The sequence below is a fragment of the Mobula hypostoma genome, chromosome 19, assembly GCF_963921235.1.
Source record: "Mobula hypostoma chromosome 19, sMobHyp1.1, whole genome shotgun sequence".
In the NCBI taxonomy this organism is placed as follows: domain Eukaryota; kingdom Metazoa; phylum Chordata; class Chondrichthyes; order Myliobatiformes; family Myliobatidae; genus Mobula; species Mobula hypostoma.
Genome location: NC_086115.1, coordinates 43,108,514 through 43,132,506, shown reverse-complemented (window position 1 = coordinate 43,132,506; position 23,993 = coordinate 43,108,514). Strand labels below are relative to the sequence as shown.

General features: G+C 38.9%; 1 protein-coding gene across 18 annotated transcripts in view; it reads left to right on the top strand.

Annotated features, from left to right (window-relative positions):
* jakmip3 (Janus kinase and microtubule interacting protein 3) overlaps positions 1 to 23,993 on the top strand; it is a 325,135-nt gene that overhangs the window by 110,432 nt on the left and 190,710 nt on the right. For all 18 annotated transcript variants that reach the window (XM_063071774.1, XM_063071775.1, XM_063071788.1 and 15 more), the window contains one exon: positions 544 to 1,041. In XM_063071774.1, coding sequence (XP_062927844.1) covers positions 544 to 1,041 — 498 coding nt within the window. The remainder of the gene's footprint in view (positions 1 to 543; positions 1,042 to 23,993) is intronic.

Sequence of the window (23,993 nt, the reverse complement as noted above, 5' to 3'; positions counted from 1 at the left end):
CCTCCCAGCTTCTTACTTATCCCCTCCTCCACCCAACCACTTCCCCTCTCACCTGGTTTCACCTATCACCTGTCAGCTTGCACTCATTCCCATCCTCCCACCTTCTTACTTTGGCTTCTTCCCCCTTCCTTTCCAGTTCTAATGATGACTCTCTCAGCTCGAAACAGTGACTGTTTATTCATCTCCATAGATGCTGCCTGACCTGCTGAGTTCCTCCAGTATTTTGTGTGCTCTGCTCTGGATTTCCAGCATCTGCAGAATCTCTTGTGTTTGCAGCATAAATAACTTTGTTAAATGGAAAATATTGTGCAATATATTTAAATGCCTTTATTAAAACTAACAAACTGAAGGAAGAAATATTTATCTGGTTGGATTATTTTCCGTGTACATGGAGTGGATATTGTAAGCAACAAGAAACTCTGCAGCTAAAACTTTGTGAATCAAAGTGACCAATAGCAACAAAGGGTCATCTACTTGTGCACTTGAAATATAAAGCATTATCTTTGAAAATAACATGAGGGCTTTCTGTGTTATATTCCTCAGGTTAGCAAGTTGGAACGAGAGAAAAATCAAGAGGCTAAACTGATCAAAGAGCAAGAGCAGCACAAACACATTGTGTTGGTGACCGAACTCAAAGCCAAGCTGCACGAGGAGAAAATGAAAGAGCTGCAGTCTGTGCGAGAGACTCTGCTGAGACAACATGAAGGTGAACTTCTCAGAGTCATCAAAATTAAAGACACTGAGAACCAGAGACTTCAAGCACTTGTTAATGCCTTGCGAGATGGAGCTGCTGACAAAGTTAAAACGATGCTTTATAACGAAGCTAAAGAAGAGGCTAAGAAGGTGTTTGAGTTTGAGAAAATCAAGCTGCAGCAGGAGATCTCAGAACTAAAAGGATCTAAGAAACAAGTGGAAGAAGCTTTAAGTCAGGCTATTCATGCTGATAAGATGAAGGCTGCAGAAATAAGAAGTGTGTACCACCTGCACCAAGAGGAGATCTCCAGGATAAAGAAAGACTGTGAAAGAGAGATTCGTAGGCTGGTACGTTTTGCTTTCTTAACATAGCCACAATTGCTGGTAAATGCATGGTTCCTATGAAAGATGAATTTAAAGATTGTTCCCATTATGTAAGATATACAGATAGATCTATTTTAATAATCTCTTAATCCTGATGTGATTACTTGAGGATATAATTGCACAACAGTATAATCCAAATGAGCTGCGGCTTCGAAATAGCCCATGATAAGTAACACAGTGATTTCCTGAAACAAATTACCTTTTGGTTTTCTCTGTATAAAAAAAATTAAACTTTAGAAATGATATTGAATTGATTCTAGCGTATTTCATCAAGTTACAATCTTACTAGCAATGCTGTATGCATTATCTAAGTTGCTTGATATAGCAGGCAGTTTAATAAATAAACCTTAAAATGTAAGGAGAGGATTAAATGAGATTATTGCTTTCAAGTGAGATGCCACTCTCTAGTATTTTCCTATAGATATCTTCCTGTTGCTTGTGAAAAAAATAACATTGCTGTTAAAAGAACAGCTTGCATATTCATTTTGCCATTGTAAAAGCAATAATCTCCAATAATAAATATTTTGGAGTAAGAGAATGACAATCACAATTTCAAAGCTTCAAACTTCTGCTGCCTCCCTGGCGTCCATCAGTGTAAGCTATGTTTACTCAAATAAATGTAGTGTTATTCAATACATATATTTGTATCTATCCTTCAACTTGCCAAGTATGCAATTTATATACTTCCTTTTGGACAACCATTTGTACTTATTCATGTTGCCCAAAAGTAAGTATATTAGGTCCATACCTGGAAAGTTGAACAATTATTGGTAGTTTAAACTTCCATGGTTCAAATGGGTCTTGCAGTCAGCTCCTTCATTTGCCATTATAGCTAATTTGTAGATCATCATGGTAAGATAAAAATTGGAGTTTATTTAATAGACTTCAAAATATTCTCCAATTATATTTTCTGTCACACACCCCACTTATACCCCTTTACTCATGCAAACAAAAAAATCTGTCGGAGGCAATGCTTTGAAAATTTGACTGTGCAACAAGTGACAAGTTCTTGGAAAGTATGTGTTTCATGTTTTGTTTTGGTATTTTCAAAACTCTGATTTTAAAATTTAATCTGGGACTATTGGTCATGATGGCAAATGATTCAAATATAAGAGACACAAGATTAACTGGAGGAAGCCGGAGAACAAAAACAAAACTGGCTGTCAGATCTTGTATTTTTATGGAAGGTAATACATTGCTGATTGTTGTCTCAGATAAAATGTCTTTTTAAAAAAAAGCTATGAATTGGGAATGGAGTCGTTGTGGAGATAGCCTCTGAGTGTTGGAGAGAAGGCTAAAATTGATATGGTAACAGAATTGGAGAGGACAGAGTCTGCAAATTTCAAATGAGGTAAAAGGGTAAAAAATTGCAATTAGGGATGGGTTAGAAAGATGTGTTTCTGAGTTAAGATTAATGATTAAAGTGGAAGAATTTTCAATGCATTTGGATTGAAAAAGCACAAGAAGAAGGTTTTATTGAGGTGAGTGTTGGAAAGGAGAGTTTATGTATTGAAAGTTGACTTGGAGTGCAGAAGAAGTTTGTGAAGTGTTTTGGACATGGAGTGGAAAATGGCTCTGAGGTGGAAGTGGGTTTGAGAGCAAATATTCTCCTCAGTTAGAGAAGTCTCTTTGACTGTGTGGATTGGCCTTGGAAAGTAGAAGAGGGAGGCTGATTGTTTCCATTTTATATGTTTAATTGCCAAAACAACTCATTCGTTCTTCTGTTTTTGAGTAACTACAATACCACAAGAAAATGGAACCAGATTTATAATAAATGTTCAGAGATATCCTTAGTAGTGCTTAAGTAAGTGACTATAAGCTTAGCAGTAAGGTTCTTGAAGCCATGGTGTAACTTCACTGTCGCAGATCTATTAATTTCCTATAAGTAAAAAGCAATTACAATCCATTGAAATATAAAAAATATAAAATGAATAAGCAGAAAATTCTTGAAATGTTTAGCATGACCAGCAGCATTCATAGATGCTCCTCAACATGCTGATTAATTATAGACAATTATATACAGTGGTATAAAAAAGACAAACTGAGTAACAAATTGTGTACTTAAATGAAACAGAGAACAAATTAGAACACTACCAATAGTACTACAGTACCATAGAACTGTATTATTCCCTAATACTTATCGACAGAGGAAGTCATCCTCATCACTTTCTTTTGACTGTAAATGAACAAAATCTGCGCAGACACCTAGTGCGGATAATGAATTGCTTTCATACAATGCTGCCGACAATTGTATCCTTCCAATCTTCATTTTCATTGTAGCATTCAAGATAATTATCAATACCTTCAAATTCTTCATAGTTCCTAACTTGTTGAAGTAGTGAAATCATTTCATTTGCACTCCTGGCTGTTTCCGGCATCTCCAAGCCTGAATGCTTGAAACTGCTGGGAGCAAGACAGTTCTGAGTTGTCTTACTTCATATTTCTCACCAACTATCAGAGACAAAAATCGTAGCTTTTTGAAGACCAACGCACGCAACTGACGCTTTTTAGAAACTATTCATTCGAAGTGGTGTGTGAAGTCTTAACAGCCAAGCAATTGCACGTGGCTGATGCTGGTTAGAAGCAGCTTGGCATCAGCCTCTTGCCCAGCTAAGTGGCATAGTATCCCAAATAAATGAAGGGAATCCGGGCTATTTTCTTGATTTGTTTTTGTTCTTTAAGAGTTATCCTAAATACAGGGCTGTCTCAATTAACCAATGACCAAATTAACCAGAATCCACTGTATTATATGTGCAATAAATGTATAATAATATACAGCAAATATTCTGTGCTTATTTTTTCACTAGAACAAAGTATTTCTGGTATTATCTTCTTTTGTTTATGATTTACCATATCTGTAGTATATTGCTTTATTTTAAAAAAACTTACTCATTTATCCAAATAGTTGGCAGTCCCTCATCTAAAAATCAACAGCAAAATTTCAGATAAAGAAATTTAAAATATATTATCTATTACTACTACAAAGCAAAGATATGTTTAGGTAGGGTATGAATGAGATGAAAAATTCAAAGTGGTATTATCCTGGTTTACAATGATGCTAAACTTTAATTCAAGCACAGGGAAACAATACAAAATTGTTGGGTCAAACAAAAGTATTTTTGACTTTTAGCAACTAGGATCTTTAATTCTGTATAAGCTAATATTCCTCATTACACAACTTGCATTGATCAATTGAGCAATGAAGCTCTACATTTGGAATTCATATTGCAGTCATATAGTACATAAAAAGGCTACACGTCCCCCCAAAAAATGCAAATAAATTAATCATATACTTGCTACTCATCCTCACTGCCGCAGGACAGCACATTTTACATCATGTAAGACAGTAATACTAAGTCTGATTCTAATTCTGATCAACTCCTTCAGTTGTTTTGTTCTCTCCTAATGCCACCTCCTACAGTCACATCTGTCTGCGTCACCAGACTCATTGCAGGTTTCATCTTAAGTGCTGTAGAGTCAGCAGGCATTTACAGTGTCCAATCATTAGATATGTGGATAATTCAAGATCAATCAAGAGAAGCACCATTAAACTGCAGCACACTACATAATTAATGAGTGTAGCTTCAACAAAAAGTAGAATATAATGGACAGCATATTTGGGATGTAAAAAGCTGGAAATATTTCTATAGATTGGATCTATCACAAAGTCATTAATTTTAGCTCCAGTCTGTTAAACTATCACAGTCTGTACAATTGCCAACAATTCATTTTCATGAAAGCAAGGCATTAGACATTTTAAAAACCATATTTATGCATATATGCACTTACAAATATACGTATGAAAGTTGACCTTGTAATGTCCTGAGCTTGAACATCTGGAACCGGATGTCTAAACTGGGAGCAGCAGACTAATGCAGTTATACCCATGATGTGAAACCTCTCCAATACAGGCCTTCGTCACATTTGGTACCACAAGCAGGGTAAACCACCAGAGGCAGTGGTGCTGTGGGGCACAGTTCGGAAGGGTACCACTGCAAGTTCTCCATATCTCATGATCAAACATAGGAAAGTATACCTTCTCTTGATTGTCACATATTATCCTCTCTCAGTTAATAAATCAATGTTCTTCCATAACTCCGCATATATCCTCCATATACCTTCATTATTTTCCCCCTCATTCTCCTACAAAAATGGGGAGAGATTTGACGGAAGTATACAATGTTATGAGGGCCAGATATAGAGAAAATGCAAGCAGGCTTTTTCCACTGAGGGGTGACATTAGAACTAGAGGTCATAGGTTAAAGGTGAAAGGTGAATTATTAAAGGGGAACTTTAATCAGAGGATGGTAAGAGTTTTGAATGCTTTCTCTCAAATTTTAAGAGAAATTCGGATTAATAGAATGATGGGAGATGTATAGAGGGCTACGGTCCATGTGCAGGCCGATGGGACGAGGCAGATTGATAGGTTGGCAGAGACTAGATGGGCCAAATGAGCTGTTCCTGTGCTCTATGACCCGATGACACGAATGAAGGATACTCTAAAGGAAAACTGAAAATAGAAAGGGCACAGCATGCATTGAGGGACATCAATTGTCAAGAGTGACGGAGTCCCGAAGGACATAATGTCAGGTCTGTTCATAGGACCACCATAGCAGATTAATCTTCTTGTCTTGTCCCAGGAACAGTAACTTGTTTGTTGGGTATCAGAGAGCTGATTCACAAGTTCAGTCCTTGCAAAGTGGATATTGGGTGGATAAAGCAGCCTGCCATCTGTGATAGTATTGGGTTTCCTGACCGCAAAGTTCTAAACTCAAATGATGATCTTAAGCCCAATCGGACATAGGTAGCTATGGATACCCTCACTAAGGGGAGGTTATACTGCAGCTACCTACTCTTCAAAGACTAGTTCAATTTCCTTTTTGTCCTCCATGTTCTTTGGCTGCATTTACCCAGTATTTGAGGGGTGGGTCACCACCCAACCCCCCCCCCCACCTGACCAAGGAGGAGATACTTCCAGCTAATAAAATAGATTAAACACAGTTCATTTATTTTAGTGATATGCTTTTAAATCCAGACAAAATTCTTAAAACACATTTAAAACTCACAGATGTTCTCTATCTTATGAAAGATTTTCAAATTTAAAATTATTTCAAAAACACAAGGGAATTCTAAAACACAGGTACCATTCCTACAAGATAAAAAGGCATATCAACAAATTGCAGATGAATAAATCATCCATTGCAGAAATCGAAGCCAGAGGAATGGATTCTAGACACCCTGTCTTTCTGTCATTCTTCTTGATGTTTTTAGACCATTCCTAACAAACCTGACTGCTCTCTTACATTTATGCAGTTTTTCTGTCACTTGAGTGTCTTCACACACATGATTTTTTTTCAGATACCTTTTCACACATGTAGTCTAAAAGGTTCTGGGATGGAGTTCAGAGGTACTCACAATGAATGCTGTGAAGCTGACTCTCAGAGAACCCAAACCTTCCAACTATTAATAGATCAGCTATTTGATGTGCTAAGTGATAGTATTAATCTGGTCAGCAAGCTTCCTTGAACTAAATAACTCACCTAGTGTTGTCTGGTTTGAAACAGGCCAATTAACATAACCCTATTATTTTACATTTGCTACCAGCCCCATGCTGTGGGCCAGCATCCTGAGCTCCATAGACAGTGCTGTTTGTTTGCAAAGCTGTCCTTTTAACTTCAGAGTAATTATTGCTTTCCATTTACATTAAGAACAGAAATCTGGCTCCTGATTACAACAAGAAGCTGAATGAAGAATATTGGTTGGAAGTTTAACGATTCAAAATCAAATCTTTGATAGTTTCACTTGCTCTGTTAGAAAGCTGAGCTTGGCAAAAAAAAAAGGTTCTGTGGCCCTGAACAATGAATATCTATCTCACACCTATTTGATGAATTTCAGACTCAGATTTCACTTCATATAAAATGCTTATGATGAAGGAATTAATACAGATTACATTCACCTTTCCTGTAATTTAAATGGTTAGACTTCCAAAGATTTCTGCTTCACTTTGTCATTAGATTTGCAAGAACTCAGATGGATAGATAGGTAAACCTTACACGTCAAAGGGGTAAATGCACAGCTTTTAGCACTTGTCCTTTCTCCCTGCCTGGACCAGCTGCACCTCTCTGTGCCAAAGTTATAAACACAATTTTATCTTTCCTGCTGTTCGTACAGAAGGCACAGAAATGTGAAAACTATTTCACTCAGCATGTGATACAAACTTCTCTTAGAATGATAATCAAACACCTCAATGTTCTCTCTCTGCTTCAATCACATTTTGTTCCCAGTCACATTTGTTACTTAAACCCAGTAAGTGCAATCCACATGCTATCCTCTGAATGCAGTTTCATTCTCCAAAGTAGGACTAAGTGAGCCTACCTACTGTATCTAAATATCAAAGGAAATAAGTTTACATTCAGGTTTTTTAAACAAAATACAACATTCTTGATTTAGGTGTTCAGATTAATTTCCAAGCCCACTTTAGAGTCATATATTGCATCAGGTTTGGAGAAATGCTACAAGTAGCTGGTTAGATCTGAAAAGTTAGAGGTGTGGGCACAAGATGGATGGTGTTATAAGGACTTAACTAACAAAAAAAAATTTGGACCATAAATTAGTAAACTTTGGTCTTTACAGGTTCTCAAGGCAAAGCGGCCTCAATAGGCAGCCTTCTGTGAAGTAAGTTAAGTGTCCCACATTAACTGAGCACCCTGATACCTTTTATAAGTACATGCTAAAACTTTGCCACATTGTACCTGAAAATAGAGCTGCTCACTTTGAACTGCTCTCTTATTATGTTGCTGCCAGGGGAGGATGAAATTTACTTTGATTATATCAAATTCAAGCTTACACTTCCTTTTTTGTAGGGTGCTGTTGTCAAACACTTTTTCATTTGGTTTGTCCCTGTTTGTATTGGAGCCAGCAGTTTTCTCCTTGGTATTCTTCTCCCCATTTGGAATTCAGCAAGAATCATTGTATTTTGGAGGAAGGAAAGGAAGAAATAATGGAAGATGCCAGGCTGGTGAGGCAGAAATGGAACCACAGGCATGCTGGGTATTCTGACTGCAAAATGTTCAAACAAATGTATTCATCTCTCTGGTTGGAGCTATGACTGTAAAAGGGTCACCAGTGAGTTATGTTATTTGCTGCAGCGCAGTTTTGCATTATTTAAGGTAACAAAGTATTAAAAGCTATCATATCCCCTTTATCTTAAGCTTGGAATGGATGTCCAAGGTAGACCTGGAAGTGTCCTTCATGTCAGCTAATGCATCTGTCACAAATTCAAATGAACTATTTTGACTCCCTCAGCATGTGAAAATGACATTAGCACAACAAGTTTACTGAATAGCAAAACTCCCCAAGATATCAGGATTCAATGTTCCCACATCTCTATTTGGTTCTTTGCTTATTGCCACTAATTACACCAAAAAGGAATTATTCCAGCTTATTTGGGACCAGAAGCATGAAAAAAGACAAAGGAATACTCATTTCCCCAAGAGCTCAGTTAACATCTTCAATACAATACAGCCCAACAATCTACTGACTCAGAAAAGTACTTCTCTGCATGTTTTCAAAAATCGGTGCAATCATCTATGCCCTTAGTTGCTTTTATAGGAACATAGGATAGTACAGCACAGTACAGGCTCTTCGGCCCACAATGTTGTGCCGACCCTCAAACCCTGCCTCCCATATAAGCCCCCACCTTAAATTCCTCCATATACCTGTCTAGTAGTCTCTTAAACTTCACTAGTGTATCTGCCTCCACCACTGACTCAGGCAGTACATTCCATGCACCAACCATTCTCTGAGTAAAAAACCTTCCTCTAATATCCCCCTTGAACTTCCCACCCCTTACCTTAAAGCCATGTCCTCTTGTATTGAGCAGTGGTGTCCTGGGAAAGGGGCGCTGGCTATCCACTCTATCTATTCCTCTTATTATCTTGTACACCTCTATCATGTCTCCTCTCATCCTCCTTCTCTCCAAAGAGTAAAGCCCTAGCTCCCTTAATCTCTGAACATAATGCATACTCTCTAAACCAGGCAGCGTCCTGGTAAATCTCCTCTGTACCCTTTCCAATGCTTCCACATCCTTCCTATAGTGAGGTGACCAGAACTAGATACAGTACTCCAAGTGCAGCCTAACCAGAGTTTTATAGAGCTGCATCATTACCTCACGACTCTTAAACTCTATCCCTCGACTTATGAAAGCTAACACCCCATAAGCTTACTTAACTACCCTATCCACCTATGAGGCAACTTTCAGGGATCTGTGGACATGTACCCCCAGATCCCTCTGCTCCTCCACACTACCAAGTATCCTGCCATTTACTTTGTACTCTGCCTTGGAGTTTGTCCTTCCAAAGTTTCTTTGTAGTGTCCCAGAAAACATTCTAACCATATGAAAGGTCCAGACATGGCCTGGAGAGATTAAAGGAGTCACACAGTAAGAGCTTCCAGCCAGATATCACCAGGTACTAAAACAAATGCCACATTCCAAGCTCACCAGTCTGCTACCTCGGGGAATAAAAGTGCAAAGATTAATGCATGGTGAATGTGCTTAGCTATGTCCTTGAGTGATATAGCGGCTGTTGAGAAACTAGCATTAGAGGTAGTGCATAATGTTGAAACTAAAGGGTATTTTAATTCAGTACTGCCAGCACATTTAATTAAAGTAACTGTCTTCATTCTATTATTTGTCAAATAGCAATGATTTATAGGTGTGCTAGGCTGATTATTATCTTCATTCGCCCCAGGTGTCTTAGAATTTCATGCAGTCTAACATCTCTCCATGAGTGCCTTTTCATAACTCATGTCACAAAATAGAGGAATTAGTATGAATTGGGTTTAGTTTTCTGCAATACTGGAACCACTAAAGAAACAAAATTTATTCATATGTTGTCTACTGAGCTGTCATTGGTCTGAACAAATTGAATAGAGTTATTCCAATTTGGCATAAGGTGACTGATGAATTTGTAAAACATGAAATTGCCCTATCCTTCAATTCTCCACCCACTGGGGAATCAGATTTCTGTTCTCTGTTATATTTGTCAGCCGTCTAGTAGCCTTGAAGATATTTGAACATAAGACAACTCATATTCTACCTTTAACCAATGCAGTCTTAATGCTAGTCGTGTAGAATGCTAGTTGCTGATTAGGATGGTGCAAAAGAAAATAATATGCCTATCTTTGGTCAGTAATCCAAAGCATTTTGATAATCATAGAAAAAAGACTTTAGAGATGATTTTCTTTGGTGTTCTCTACTTTCAGCAGATGATCCTTTTATATCATCATAGTTGAAAGAACATAGAGGAAGAACTTCAAAAGGACTTAAAGTTCTTTGTGTGGAATTAGTTGACAATTTTTTTCTCCCTCCGCTCCTCCATCCCACCTTTTAACTCTCCTCCTCATCTTTCATTCTCCTGTCCGGCTGAAGGGGTCTCGGCCCGAAACGTCGATTGTACTCTTTTCCATAGATGCTGCTTGGCCTGCTGAGTTCCTCCAGCATTTTGTCTGTGTTGCTTGTTAACAAAACTTCAAAATAGTTAGATAAATGCCAATTAGAATTTATGTAAACACTTAATGATCAGCAGTAACAATGATCGGATATAGTGTTCCGCCAATAGAGTGAATAATTAGCATTTATAATATTCATCAAATAATGCAAATCTAGTTTTGGGGATCAACCTTGAAAGAGTAGTGACCTTCTTACCCCATTTGTACTCAGCCTCCATACTCTCTCTTACTTAATTGATCACTAGACAAAGAGGATTGGGCAGTGTCTTGTGTCAGCTTAACCGTAAGAATGAATAACTTTTTGACATTTTAATTTACTTAAACCTGGATAGCTCTTGATCTACACTACAGTCGTTGGATGCTAAATGTAACAATAAACTGAAAGACCCTTTACTCAATTCTGGATTTCATAATATTACTAAAAGTAGAGGAAATTAAGGCAGCCTGTTTTTTTTAAAGCCCAAAGAATTTTAAGGCTTGTCAGTTGTGACTTATGATTAATTATGCAGTAGATTAAATTAGCTGTTAATTGCTCCAATGCTATTAATATAATGGCTTCCCAACAAATTGTCTGCTGTTATAAATATTTTTTATACAATATCATTATGTAAATGAGTTGGCTAGAACTGATGCAATATTCCCTTCTGCATGGATAGTTCTTTCTCAGTGAACTTGGTGTTTGTTGTCAGGGCAATCAGTTAGCAATCCTGTGTGAATTGTGCCAGACTGTAGATAATCGTATTATATCCAAAGTCAAAACGTTTATAAAAAGCTGTGGTTAACCTGTGCAATTATATTTTCCTAACAAAAATGAATTATGAAAACTCTTGCCCAGTAACAAATTTAACTGTTCTGTTGGTTAATTTTAACTTATAACCATTGCAATTTATCACAATAATAGCAACAGGAGACTTTCCAGAATTCAGTAATATGAATCAATGTCTGGGAGCACTGCCGTTTTACTGCTGTGTCACCTAGATCATAAACTAACGTGATAGCTTCAGACATTTTTCAATTGGTCTCCAGAGAGTTTGTGAAAATGAAGATGCTGGTAACGTCTGTTGAATTTTCTCATCATTCACAGCATTAGAACAACTTCCAGAGCAAAGTTAGGCACCACATTAGATCTCCTTAAATGGAAATGAACAATGACACAAGGCTCTTAAGGTGAAGCATTTTTACTAAAAATAATCCTCTTGCATTGTCCCCTTCATCAAATTTTTATGCTGAAAATGTTCAATCAGCTGGTTTCCATGACCTTTTAAAACAGATGTTGATATTTTCTCAAACACCCACCTCACAATATCTGTGCGTGCTCTATTACCTGACCAGGTCGGTCAGAAATTTAGTGTGGACTATCAAATCGACAATAGAAGAAAAGGCCTAAATATCACAGATGCAATCATTTATTTCATCAAAGCAGAAAATGCTGAGGGGTTATTTGACAGAGTTGGTCAAAATCAAGAAGGCTCTGAATAGTGAGCACAAGAAAATCATTCACTTCAGCAGATAGGGGAGGAACAAAGAGCATAAATTGAAAATAATTGGTGACGGGTCAGTGACGACAGAAGGAAAAGTATTTTTTTTATGAACAGTGTAGACATATCTGTAATTCAATGTCAAAAAAGGAGGCGAAGGCAGATTTTAAACACGGAACCATGCAGCACAGGGACAGGTCCATCAGCCCACAATGCTGTTTGAACTAATTAAGCTAATGGCATCTAAATGAACTAATTCCTCAGCCTACACATAGTTTACTTCTCTCCATTCTTTGTATGTAAATATACTTGTCTAAAAACCGCTACCATATCTGCCTCCACCACCATCTTCAGCAATGCATCCCAGGCACTCACCACTCCCTGTGTAAAAGTTCAAAGTTCAGAGTACATTTATTATCCACGTATGTATGCAACACACAATCCTGACATTTGTTTCCTTACAGCCATCTGCAAAGCATAGAAGCCTGAAAGAACCCACTAATAAAAGGAAGACCATCAGGTACCCAGTGTGATGGAACAAAATTAATCATGCAAATGATTACCAAATAACATTCAGAACTAAAGTTCACAAAAGTGAGTCCACAGCCATGAAGCCAGTGCCAGCCAATCCTTGCCCCACACATCTCTTTTGAACTTTTCCCCTTTCACCTCAAATGCATGTCCTCAAATATTTGGCATTTCAACCCTGGGAACAAATAGACCAGCTCTCTATCTATGCTGGACATAATCTTATAACTTTCTATCAGGTGTCCCCTTCGCATCTACCATGCCAGAGAAAGCAACTCAAGTTTGTCCTACATTTCCTTGTATCCCCTTTCCTCTAATCCAGGCAACATGCTGGTAAACCTCATCCGACCCTTGCCCAAAGCCTGCAAATTCTTCCTATAAAGGGACAACCAGAATTGAATACACTACAGGCAACACACACAAAATGCTGAGTTCCTCCAGTATTTTGTGTGTATTGCTTGGATTTCCAGCATCTGCAGATCTTCTCATATTTATGAATTGAATACTGTACTCCAGATTTTTATACAGCTGCCACATAACTTCCTTATTCTCAAACTTATTACCTTGACTTATAAAGGCAAGCATACCATATGCCTTCCTTACCATCCTGTCAAGTTGGCAGCTACTATTAGTCTTTACTTTCATAGGGAAACTGGAAAGGTAATTAAGGAGAAAAAAATCACAAGCTAAGGGGAAAAATTTGGGGTATGATATTGATTAGGTTACTACTATTCTGAAGCAATTCTGTTCCCTGATGCTAGAATTTAGAATTACAATGGGTGATTAGAAGATTTAAAATTCACACTTATACTTCAATTAAATGTATTGATATTAAAAAGAAAAGTTGCATTTGCCAGTCCTTTCATGACCCCAGGATGTGCTTGGATAATTTACAGCTAATTAAGTATTTTGTAATCGGTGTAACATTGGAAACATGATAGACAATTTGCAAGCTTCTACAAATAGCACTGTAATTATGACCAGATCATCTGTTTTTAGCTATTGGTTAAGAAGTAAATAAAAACAAGCACTCACAAAGGAAGTCCTATGTTCTTTTAAGTTGTGCTCTGGGATCTTTTAGGCTTTGTTGGTGGGGGAAAGCAACAAAGATTTACAGAAAATGTGATTTCTATTTTCAGCTTCAACACTTTCTTTTTTCCATTCTCTCTCCTCTATTTTCTGTTATCTCCTACTTATTACAGGTGTCCAGGTGGGTGATCTGTGATTAACAATTCTCACCACCCTCTCTCAGCCAGCATCACGATACAAGCGTAATTCTCGTGGTATCTGACCTATTACAGAGAGACGTTTTGCTTCCTACCCCAGTTCTCAACATTTTCAAACCTGTTTGACTTCTAGATTTTTCTGCTTCAAATAGTCATAGAGCCATGCAGCATGGAAACAGGCCATTCGGCCCAACTCATCCATTCCGGCTCTTTGGCCCATAACCTTATAGACTTCTACTATACATAGACTTATCATCCCCCTTCATTCCTGGAAAAATCCTCATGAACCTCCTCTGGACTCTCTTCAATGACAACACATCCATTTTGAGTTATGGGGCCCAAAACTGTCAACAATACTCCAAGTGCAGCCTGACTACTGTCTTATAAAACCTCAGCATAATCTCCTTCTTTTTATATTCTATTCCCCTTGAAATGAATGCTAGCATTCCATTTGCCTTCTTTACCACAGACTCAACCTGTAAGGTAACCTTCCGGTAGTCTTACATGAGGACTCCTAAGTCCCTTTGCAACTCTGATGTTTGGATTTTTTCTCTATTTAGATTATAGCATCTACACTTTTGTTCCTTTTACCCAAATGCATTTCCCAACACTATTCCATCTGCCACTCTTTGCCCGTTCTTCCAATTTGTAAGTCCTGTTGCAATCACATTGTTTTCTCAGCACTACCTACCCCTCCACCTATCTTCATATCATTTGCAAACCTTGCCACAAAGCCATCAATTCCATTATCTAAATCATTGACAAGCAATGTAAAAAGTCGTGATCCTAATACTGACTCCTGAGAAACACTACTAGCCACTGGCAGCCAATCAAAAAAGGCCCCCTTATTCCCAGCCACTGCCTTCTGCCTGTCAGCAATTCCTCTATCCACGCCAATATCTTTCCTGTAATGCCATGGGATTTTATCTTGTTAAGCAGCCTCATGAGTGGTACTTTATCAAATGCCTTCTGAACATCTAAGCAAATGACATCCACTGCCTCTCCTTTGCCCATCCTGCTTGTTACTTCCTCGAAGAATTCTAACAGATTTGTTAGGCAAGATTTCTCTTTACAGAAATCATGCTGACCTTGACTTATTTTATCATTAGTCTCCAAGTACATTAAGTATCCTTAATAATGGACTCCAATACTTTCCCAACCACTGAGGTTAGGCTAAGTGGCCTTTAATTTCCCTTCTGAAAGAGTGGAGTGACATTTGCAATCTTCCAGTCTTCCGGGACCATGCTAGAATCAAGTGATTCTTGAAAGATCATGACCAATGCATCCGTTATCTCTTCAGCAACCTCTCTCAGGACTCAGATATAGTGCAGCTGGTCCAGGTGACTTATCCACCTTAAGACCTTACAGATTGCCTCACACTTTTTCCTTTGCAATGGTAATAGCAATGGCACTCACTCCTGCTCCCTGATACACATGGACCTCTAGCACACTGCTAGTGTCTTCCACAGTGAAGACTGTGGAATAGATTTCCAGCAATTTATTAACTTTTCTCTGCTTTTGTTATTCCCACTCTGGTGGAGATCATATCATGAACAGCAAACAGCATTCCAATTTGAAAAGGCCACATGATGGTAATGTGTTTATACCCCACCACACAACATCAAGAAGTAAGTATGTGACAAACCTTAGCTGTAGTCTTGAAGAGTTGTACTTTATTCCCTTAACCATATAGATTTGCTTGAGATTCCTCACACATCCCAAATTTTTAACTACTGGATGAATAAGAAAAAAGACAATTAAATGAGAGTGAGAGAGATTAAGTTGCAGTGGTACAGGGAAGTAAGGAGAGTGGAAGGTGGACTGAAAGAATTGTGTCCTGCTGGGGCCATAATGAAGTAAACTGCCTTCTTCTGTGTGATAATTGCTGTTTGAGGTCCTGGGTGGTGAGAAAAGGATGTAAAAGGACAGAAATTTCATTTCATACAGTTGCACTGAAAGCTTCTATGGGAATGCTTATTAGTGTTTGATAAGTGCTTTAGAGAGTTCTGGAGAGATTCATCAAAATTGTGTTAGTTGTTGTATGAACAAGTTCAGTGCCTGTAAAAAGTATTCACTCCCCACCCCACCAAAAGTATTCATGTTTTATTGTATCACAGTGATTTAATGTGGCTTTTTTGACAATGAACACAAAAATGACCCCTTCGTGTCAAAGTGAAAACAGTTCTCGAGAAAGTGATCTAAATTAAACACAAATATAAAACACAAGATAATTGATTGCATAAGACGCACCTTTTACAGCCTTGAGTCTGTGTGGATAGCTCTCTATCAGCTTTGCACATCTGGACACTACAATTTTTCCCCGTTCTTCTTTACAAAACTGCTCAAGCTCTGTCAGATTGAATGGAGATCAGGAGTGAACAGCCTTTTTCAAGACCAGCCACAAATTCTGAATTGGATTGAGATCTAGACTCTGACTTGGCCACTCCAGCACATTAACTTTGTTGTTTACAAGCCATTCCTGTGGAGCTTTAGTTTTATGCTTGGTATCTTTATCTTGCCGGAAAACAAATCTTCTCCCAAGTTTCAGTTCTCTTGCAGACTGCATTAGGTTTTCCTCCAGGATTTTCTGTGTTTTGCTGCATTCATTTTACCCTCTACCCTCACAAGCCTTCCAGGGTCTGAGAAATGAAGCATCCCCACAGCATGATGCAGCCCCCACCATGCTTCACAGTAGGGACAATGTGCTTTTGATGATGTGCGGTATTTGGCATATGGCAAACATAGCATTTAGTCTGATGACGATAAAGCTCAATTTTGGTTTTCGCAAACCATAGAACCTTCTTCCGGCTGACTTCAGAGTCTCCCACATGCCTTCTGGTAAACTCTAACTGGGACTTCATGTGAGATTCTTTCAATAGCGGCTTTCTCTTTGCCACACTCCCATAAAGCTGTGATTGGTGAAGCACCCAAGCAAGAGCTGTTGTATGCATAGTCTCTCCCATCTCAGCCACTGAAGCTTCTAACTCCTCCAGATTTGCCAAAGGTCTCTTGGTGGCCTCCCTCTATAGTCCCCTTCTTGCACGGTCACTCAGTTTTTGAGGACGGCCTGCTCTAGACAGATTTACACTGTGCCATATTCTTTCCATTTCTTCATGATTGACTTAACTCTACTCCAAGGGATATTCAGTGAACTGGAAATTTTCTTCTATCCATCTCCTGACTTGTGCCTTTCAATAACCTTTTCACTGAATTGCTTGGAGTGTTCTTTTGTCTTCATGATGTAGTTTTTGCCAGGACGCTGATTCACCAAAAGTTGCACCTCCCAGATAGAGGTGTATTTTTACTACAATCAGTTGAAACACCTCGACTGCACACAGGTCTCTAAAAACAGATCTCCATTTAACTAATTGTGTGACCAATTTGCAGCCATCAGTGATGATTTGGGTGTCATATTAAAGAGGGAGGGGTGAATACTTATGCAATCAATTATTTTTGCTTCATATTTGTAATTAATTTTGATCACTTTGTTCTCATTTTGATACAAAAGACTATCTTTCTGTTGATCAGTGTCAAAAAAGCCAAATTAAAGCCACTGTGATTCAATGCTGTAAAACAATAAAACATGAAAGTATTCCAAGGAGGGGGTTGAATACTTTTTATACACAACATGCATGTATGCACAGGTGCAATGACAACCTTACTTGAGCTGCATTCCAAAACATAAAACTGGAGACAAGAAAAACATAAATTAAAAAAAATTATACAATTTTCTACAAGAGAGAACACGATTAAAACAAAAACCAAAGTCCACTCCAATGGAAGGTAGTCAAAATGGTTATAGTGTTGCTTTACTGAGGTAGTGATTAAGATTGTTCGAGAACCAAATAGTTGAATGAATGTAGCTGTTCTTGAAACTGTTGGTGGGGGGCTTCAGGCTTCTGTACCGCCTGCCTGCTGGTAGCTGTGAGAAGATGCCATGACCCAGACGGTGGGGATTTTTGATGATGGATGTTCTCTACCTGAGGCAGTCTCTCATGAAGATAACAAAAGAGTTGGATGCAGTTTCAGAAAAGGAAAATTTTTGTTGCTCGGGCCATTGCTGTAGTTAGTACTTCCTTAGCAAAAATCAACTACTTTTCACATTTGCCCTCTAAAACAAATGGACAACTTGACAACAGAAAATGTATTCTTGAGGGTAAAATAAATCAGTACATGTTGCCAGTCGGTTGCTGGGTTTTGATTATAATTATCTGAGAAACAAGGACAGCAGTGTTAGCACACAGGCGGAGACTGATTTCTGCTACAGCCTACTTCACCATGGTGTTATAATTGCATGCATAGTTTAACATCAGTGGGTTGTCAGGGACTGCATGCAATGTCAATATTCAGTTACTAACCAACTGTATTTTAAACCGAAGAAATCATAACTTTAACTCGTATGTATATTCTGGGTTTCTAAGGCACCACATGACCACCCTCAGCCTTGACCTCATGATGTTGCTGGTGACATCATGTCAATGCAAAGGAGTAGACATCAGCCATGATGGACCTCCCTTTTGTTTCTCTGGGTGCTTCTTACTCAAGATTTTTGTCTTTGGAACTCACTTCTATCATCTGAATGAGATCAAGATGACTCCCTAAAGCGAAACAATAATCAAAATCAGAATCAGGTTTACTATCGCTGACATATGTCGTGAAATTTGTTATTTTGTGGCAGCAGTACAGTGCATTAAAAAATTACTATCAGTTACAAAAAAAATGCAGTGCATTTCGGTTAATTTGGCACATCGGGACCAGTACATTTTGGCCCAATTAAGCAGCTACCCCAATTAGCCAAAGTTTCAGTAAAATAGTTAAAAAGGAATAAAAAAGGCTAACTATTATTTAGCTGGGTAACAAATTTTGTATTTAAATGAAATACAGAACAAATTAGAACATTACCAATAGTACTGATAATTGTCCGTTGTTTCTGATGACAACAGTGATGACAAGAAACCTGTGTTGGAGAGTTTTTAAAGTGGAAAAGCCATTGCACTGGGAAGGTTCCACTCTCTCAACCTCAGAAGTCTGGATCCAGTGGGAAGAGTAGAATACAACTGGGGGCTTCCCTGCTGTAGCTGCTGACCACAACTTTTTCTATGCCTCTTCATGCCCTTCTTGTAGCATTGCAACCTTCCTGGCCATTGTATCTCATCTACCCAGTCCACCAGAGCTGACTTTGCCAGTTAGGGCAGGCAAGTCCCTATCTCATCGGGGTATGAAACCTGCCGACTACCCTCACTTGATTTGGCCAGCCTGTTTAAGTGGTGTGGCCACAGTGAAATGCAAAACAGCTACTTGGAGCCACAGGTGAGAGCTGAGTGTCTGGTTCAAAATGATTATCAATACCTTCAAATTCTTCGTATTTCCTAACTTGTTGAAGTAGTGAAATCATGTCACATCAACTCCCGGCCGTTTCCGGCATCTTCAAATCAGTATGCTTAAAACCTCAGAGAGCAAAGCAGTTCCAAATTGACTTACTGCTTATTTCTCACCAGCTATCAGTGACAAAAATCACTGCTTTTTGAACACAAACATACACAAGTGACTTTATTTAAAAACAGTTCACTCTAAGCACGGTGCAGTGTCTAACTGCCACACGATGTGTACGTGACTGACGCTAGTTAGAAAACATTTGGCAACAGTCTCCTGGCCCAGTTCAGCAGCATACTGTCTCAAATAAACAAAGGGAATCCCGGCTATTGTCTCGATTTGTTTTTCAGATTCATTCCAAGTAAGCTGCTTCCTAATTAAATAATGGCTCAATTGACTGGAATCAACTGTATATAAAAAATGAGTAAGTTGTGCAAAAACAGAACAAGATAGTGAGGTAGTGTTCACGGGTTCACGATTGTTCAGAAATCTGATGGTAGAGCGGAAGAAGCTGTTCCTAAAATATTAAATATATGTCTTTAGGCTCCTGCACCTCCTCCCTAATGGCAGCGATGAGAAGAAGATATGTCTTCACGTGAAATTTTTACTATTCATGAACAATCGACATGAATTTGATTATATAAACTGCATTATTCAGCAGGTGTTAATTTTTCATGTTTCTGTTGAATAATCTACTTATATTCATAAAGGGAAAACCTATAATATATTGTGGCTTACAGATTCTTGCACCCCAGGAACCATACTTTTGTCTTCTCAGAATAACATACCTTCCCACATCAAATCTCTACTTAATCTGTATCCTTGATTAAAAGTCAAAATCAACCTGTAAGTCATTGACCAAAATTCAAGAGTCAAAATCAGATTTTATATCGGTTACAATTCTGCAGCTTACTGTGCTTCGTATAATACTGCCCAGCTTCCCTAGGTGAAGCCAATTGCATGTTGGAAGGTTTGGGCTTCTGAAGTCAGGCAGTTCGAACCAGAACTAGTGACCCTATGTTCTGATACATGTGTAGATAATTTGTAGATAACAGAAAATAAACCCCTTACTTAATTCTTTTTTCTGCTGATTACTATCTATGATTACTCATAAAACTGAGAAAGCAATGTTTAAACAAGCCAAAGGCCCAGTTGAAACTTCTGGAATAAGGCTGCCACCATGTTGTACAAGATAAAACTCTTCCAATTTTTGCAGATTATTTATTTTGACAATATGCCACCACATGAGGAAAGGAACAAGGTTGATGCTGTTTACATGATTCTTGCGACAATGATTTGCCTTGCAGCTATGTTAATATATGAACTATTCAAGCAGAATACAGCAACATGCTTCTAAATCATAAACACAAGAGATTCTGCAGATGCTGGAAATCCTTAGCAACACAGGCAAAATGTTGGAGGAACTCAGCAGGTCAGGCAGCATCTATGGAAATGAATAAGCAGTCAACATTTTGGACTGAGGCTATTCTTCAGGATTGGAAAGGAAGGGGGAAAAGGTCAGAGTGAAAAGGTGAGGTGGGGGGAGGACGGAGGATAGCTGGAAAATGAAGGATGAAGCCAGGTGGATGGAAAAGGCAAAGGGCTGGAGAAGAATTACCTTTCCTACTCACCTGGCTTCACCTATCACCTTTTAACTCATCCTTCTTCCCCTCTCTTCATCTTCTTATTCTGGCATCCTCCCCCTTCCTTTCCGGTCATGAAGAAGGGCCTTGGCCCAAAACGTCGACTCTTTACTCATTTCCATAGATGCTGCCTGACCTGCTGAGTTCCTCCATCTTTTTGTGTGTGATATTTTTAATTGGGTGGAATCTCCTGGCAATTTAGAGACCTAAATTACTCAATCACACAGCTGTTTTTATAGTTGCAGAAAGCAAAACAGACATTGTAGGCTTTTTACCATAATGGCATCCAATGATAAACCAAATGAAGCTGGATGGCACCTTGCTCTTTCTGCAAAAAACTCGATGCCTGAAAATACCTGAAGAAAAGTACCTAATAAAATAGATTGGTAAATTACTGTGGAAAACTATGTATAGTTTATTCCTCTGGTATGAATTCTTGTGGAGTATTTTATTAAGATGTTTACAGGTCAGGATTTCAAAGTTCCAAGTAAGTTTTATTACTAGTACTTTTACGTCACAACAGATAACCCTGAGATTTATTTTCATGTGGACATACTCACAAAATCTATAGGATAGTAACTGTAACTGGATCAATGAAAGATCAGTATGAATGCAGAAGACAACAAGCTGTGCAAATGCAAATATAACTAAATAGTAAGAGCATGAAATTACAGGATAAAGAGTCCCTAAAGTGAGGTCATTGGATTTTAAACATCTCAATGGATGGGCAAGTGAATGTAGTTATCCCTTTTTGTTCAAGAGCATGATGGTTGAGGGGTACTAACTGTTCTTGAACCTGGTGGTGTGAGTCCAAAGGCTCTTATACCTTCTGTCTGATGGCAGCAGCGAGAAAGGAGCATGGGCAGGGTGGTGAGGATCTCCGATGATGGATGCTGTTTTCCTAAGACAGTGTTTCATGTAGTTGTGCTCAATGGTTGGGAGGGTTTTACCTGTGATGTTCTGGACCGAATCCACTGTTTTTGTAGGATTTTCCGTTTAAAGGCATTGATACTTCTGTACCAGGTCGTGATGCATCCAGTCAATACACTCTTCACTACACATTTGTTTGTGAAGTTTGTCAAGGTCTTTGATGTTATGCCGAATCTCCGCAGACTCCTAAAGAAGTAAAGATGCTTTCTTCACAATTGCATTTTCATGCTGTGCCCAGGACATGTCCTCTGAAACAGTAACACTCAGGAATTTAAAGTTATTAACCCTCTCCACCTCTGATCCTCCAGTGAGGACTGGTTCATGGACCTCTGGTTTCCCCCTCCCTGAAGTCTACAACCAGTTCCTTGGTCTTGCTGACATTGAGTGAGAGGTTGTTGTTATTACACCACTCAGCCAAATTTTCAATCTGCCTCCTGTATGCTGATTCATAACCACTTTCATACAGCCCACAACAGTGGTGTCATCACTAAACTTAATATATGATGTTGGAGCTGTGCTCAGCCACACAGACATCAGTGTAAAGCGGGTAGAGCAGGGGCATAAGCACACAGCCCTGAGGTGCACCTGTGTTGATGGAGATCATGCAGGAAATGTTTTAGCCAATTCAAACTCACTGGGGTCTGCAAGTGAGGAATCCAAAATCCAGTTGCACAAGGAGGTATTGAGGCCAAGGTCTTGAAGCTTATTGATCAGTTTTGAGGGGATGATGGTATTAAATGCTGACAGACACTCAAAGCTGCTTCGCAGGTTGACTCTATAGTTAAGAAGGCATACAGTGCATTGGTCTTCATTGATCATGGGACTGAGTTTAGGAGCTGAGAGGTAATGTTGCAGCTATGTAGGACCCTGGTCAGACCCCACTTGGAGTACTGTGCTCAGTTCTGGTCACCTCACTACAGGAAGGATGTGGAAACAATAGAAAGGGTGCAGAGGAGATTCACAAGGATGTGACCTGGATTGGGGAGCCTTATGAGAGTAGGCTGAGTGAATTCGGCTTTTTCTCCTTGGAGCGATGGAGGATGAGAGGTGACCTGATAGAGGTGCATAAGATGATAAGAGGCATTGATCGTGTGGATAGTCAGAGGTTTTTTTTCCCAGAGCTGAAATAGCTAGCATGAGAGGGCACAGTTTTAAGGTGCTTGGAAGTAGGTACAGAGGAGATATCAGGGGTAAGTTTTTAACGCAGAGAGTGGTGAGTGCATGGAATGGGTTGCCAGCGACAGTGGTGGAGGCGGATACAATAGGGCCTTTTAAAAGTCTCCTGGATAGGTACATAGAGCTTAGAAAAATAGGGGGCTATGGGTAACCCTAGGTAATTTCAAGGTAAGGGCATGTTCGGCACAGCTTTGTGGCCTGTATTGTGCTATAGGTTTTCTATGTTTCTATGCTTCTAGGCAAGTGAAACTGAGTCTTTAGGACAGAATACTGAGTATTAAGTATTGATATTGAGGAAGACATAAGGGTGATTGGAAAGAAGGGGAACTAAAATTCTATGGCAGGGGTTCCCAACCTGCTGTTCACAGATGCCTCAGATAATTGTAGGGGTCCATGGCATTAAAAAGGTTGGGAACCCCAGTTCTATGGGAACTAAGTGGGTGAGTGAGATAAAAACCAGTAGGGATTTATTGGTCAATTATTTTTTCCTATTATGAATACATAACATAATGTTGAGCAGTGCACTGGTGCAGCTGGTGGAGCTGCTACCTTACAGCTCCAGCGAACTCGTTCAATCTCGGGTACTGCCTGTGCAGAGTTTGCACATCTTCCGTTGACTGTGTGAGCTTCTTCCCAGTTCTCCAACTTCCTTCACATCACAAGGGGTTGGTATGTTAAATAGCTACTGATAAATTGCACTCAGTGTGTATAAGAGTGTCAAAGAGATGTCTGAGAAATAAAATGGGATCATTGTAGGATTAGTGTAAATGGGTGTTTGTTTCACTTTCCTGAGAAAGAATTCTCATTGATCCTTAATCTAAAATATTGACCCTTTGTTTCGAATCCTCTATAGTTGGAACCAGCCTGTTTCCTTTTTCCTGTCCAATGCCTATATGCTTAGGCACATCAAAATCTTTCCATTATTTCCTCTGTTGCAATGTGTCTTCCTCCAAAGAAAAATGCTGCAAATGCCAGAAGTGTGAAACAAAGGACCAAGATGTTGTCAAACCTGTTGTGTATTTTCTGCTTCCTTTTACTTAGATTTTAAATTT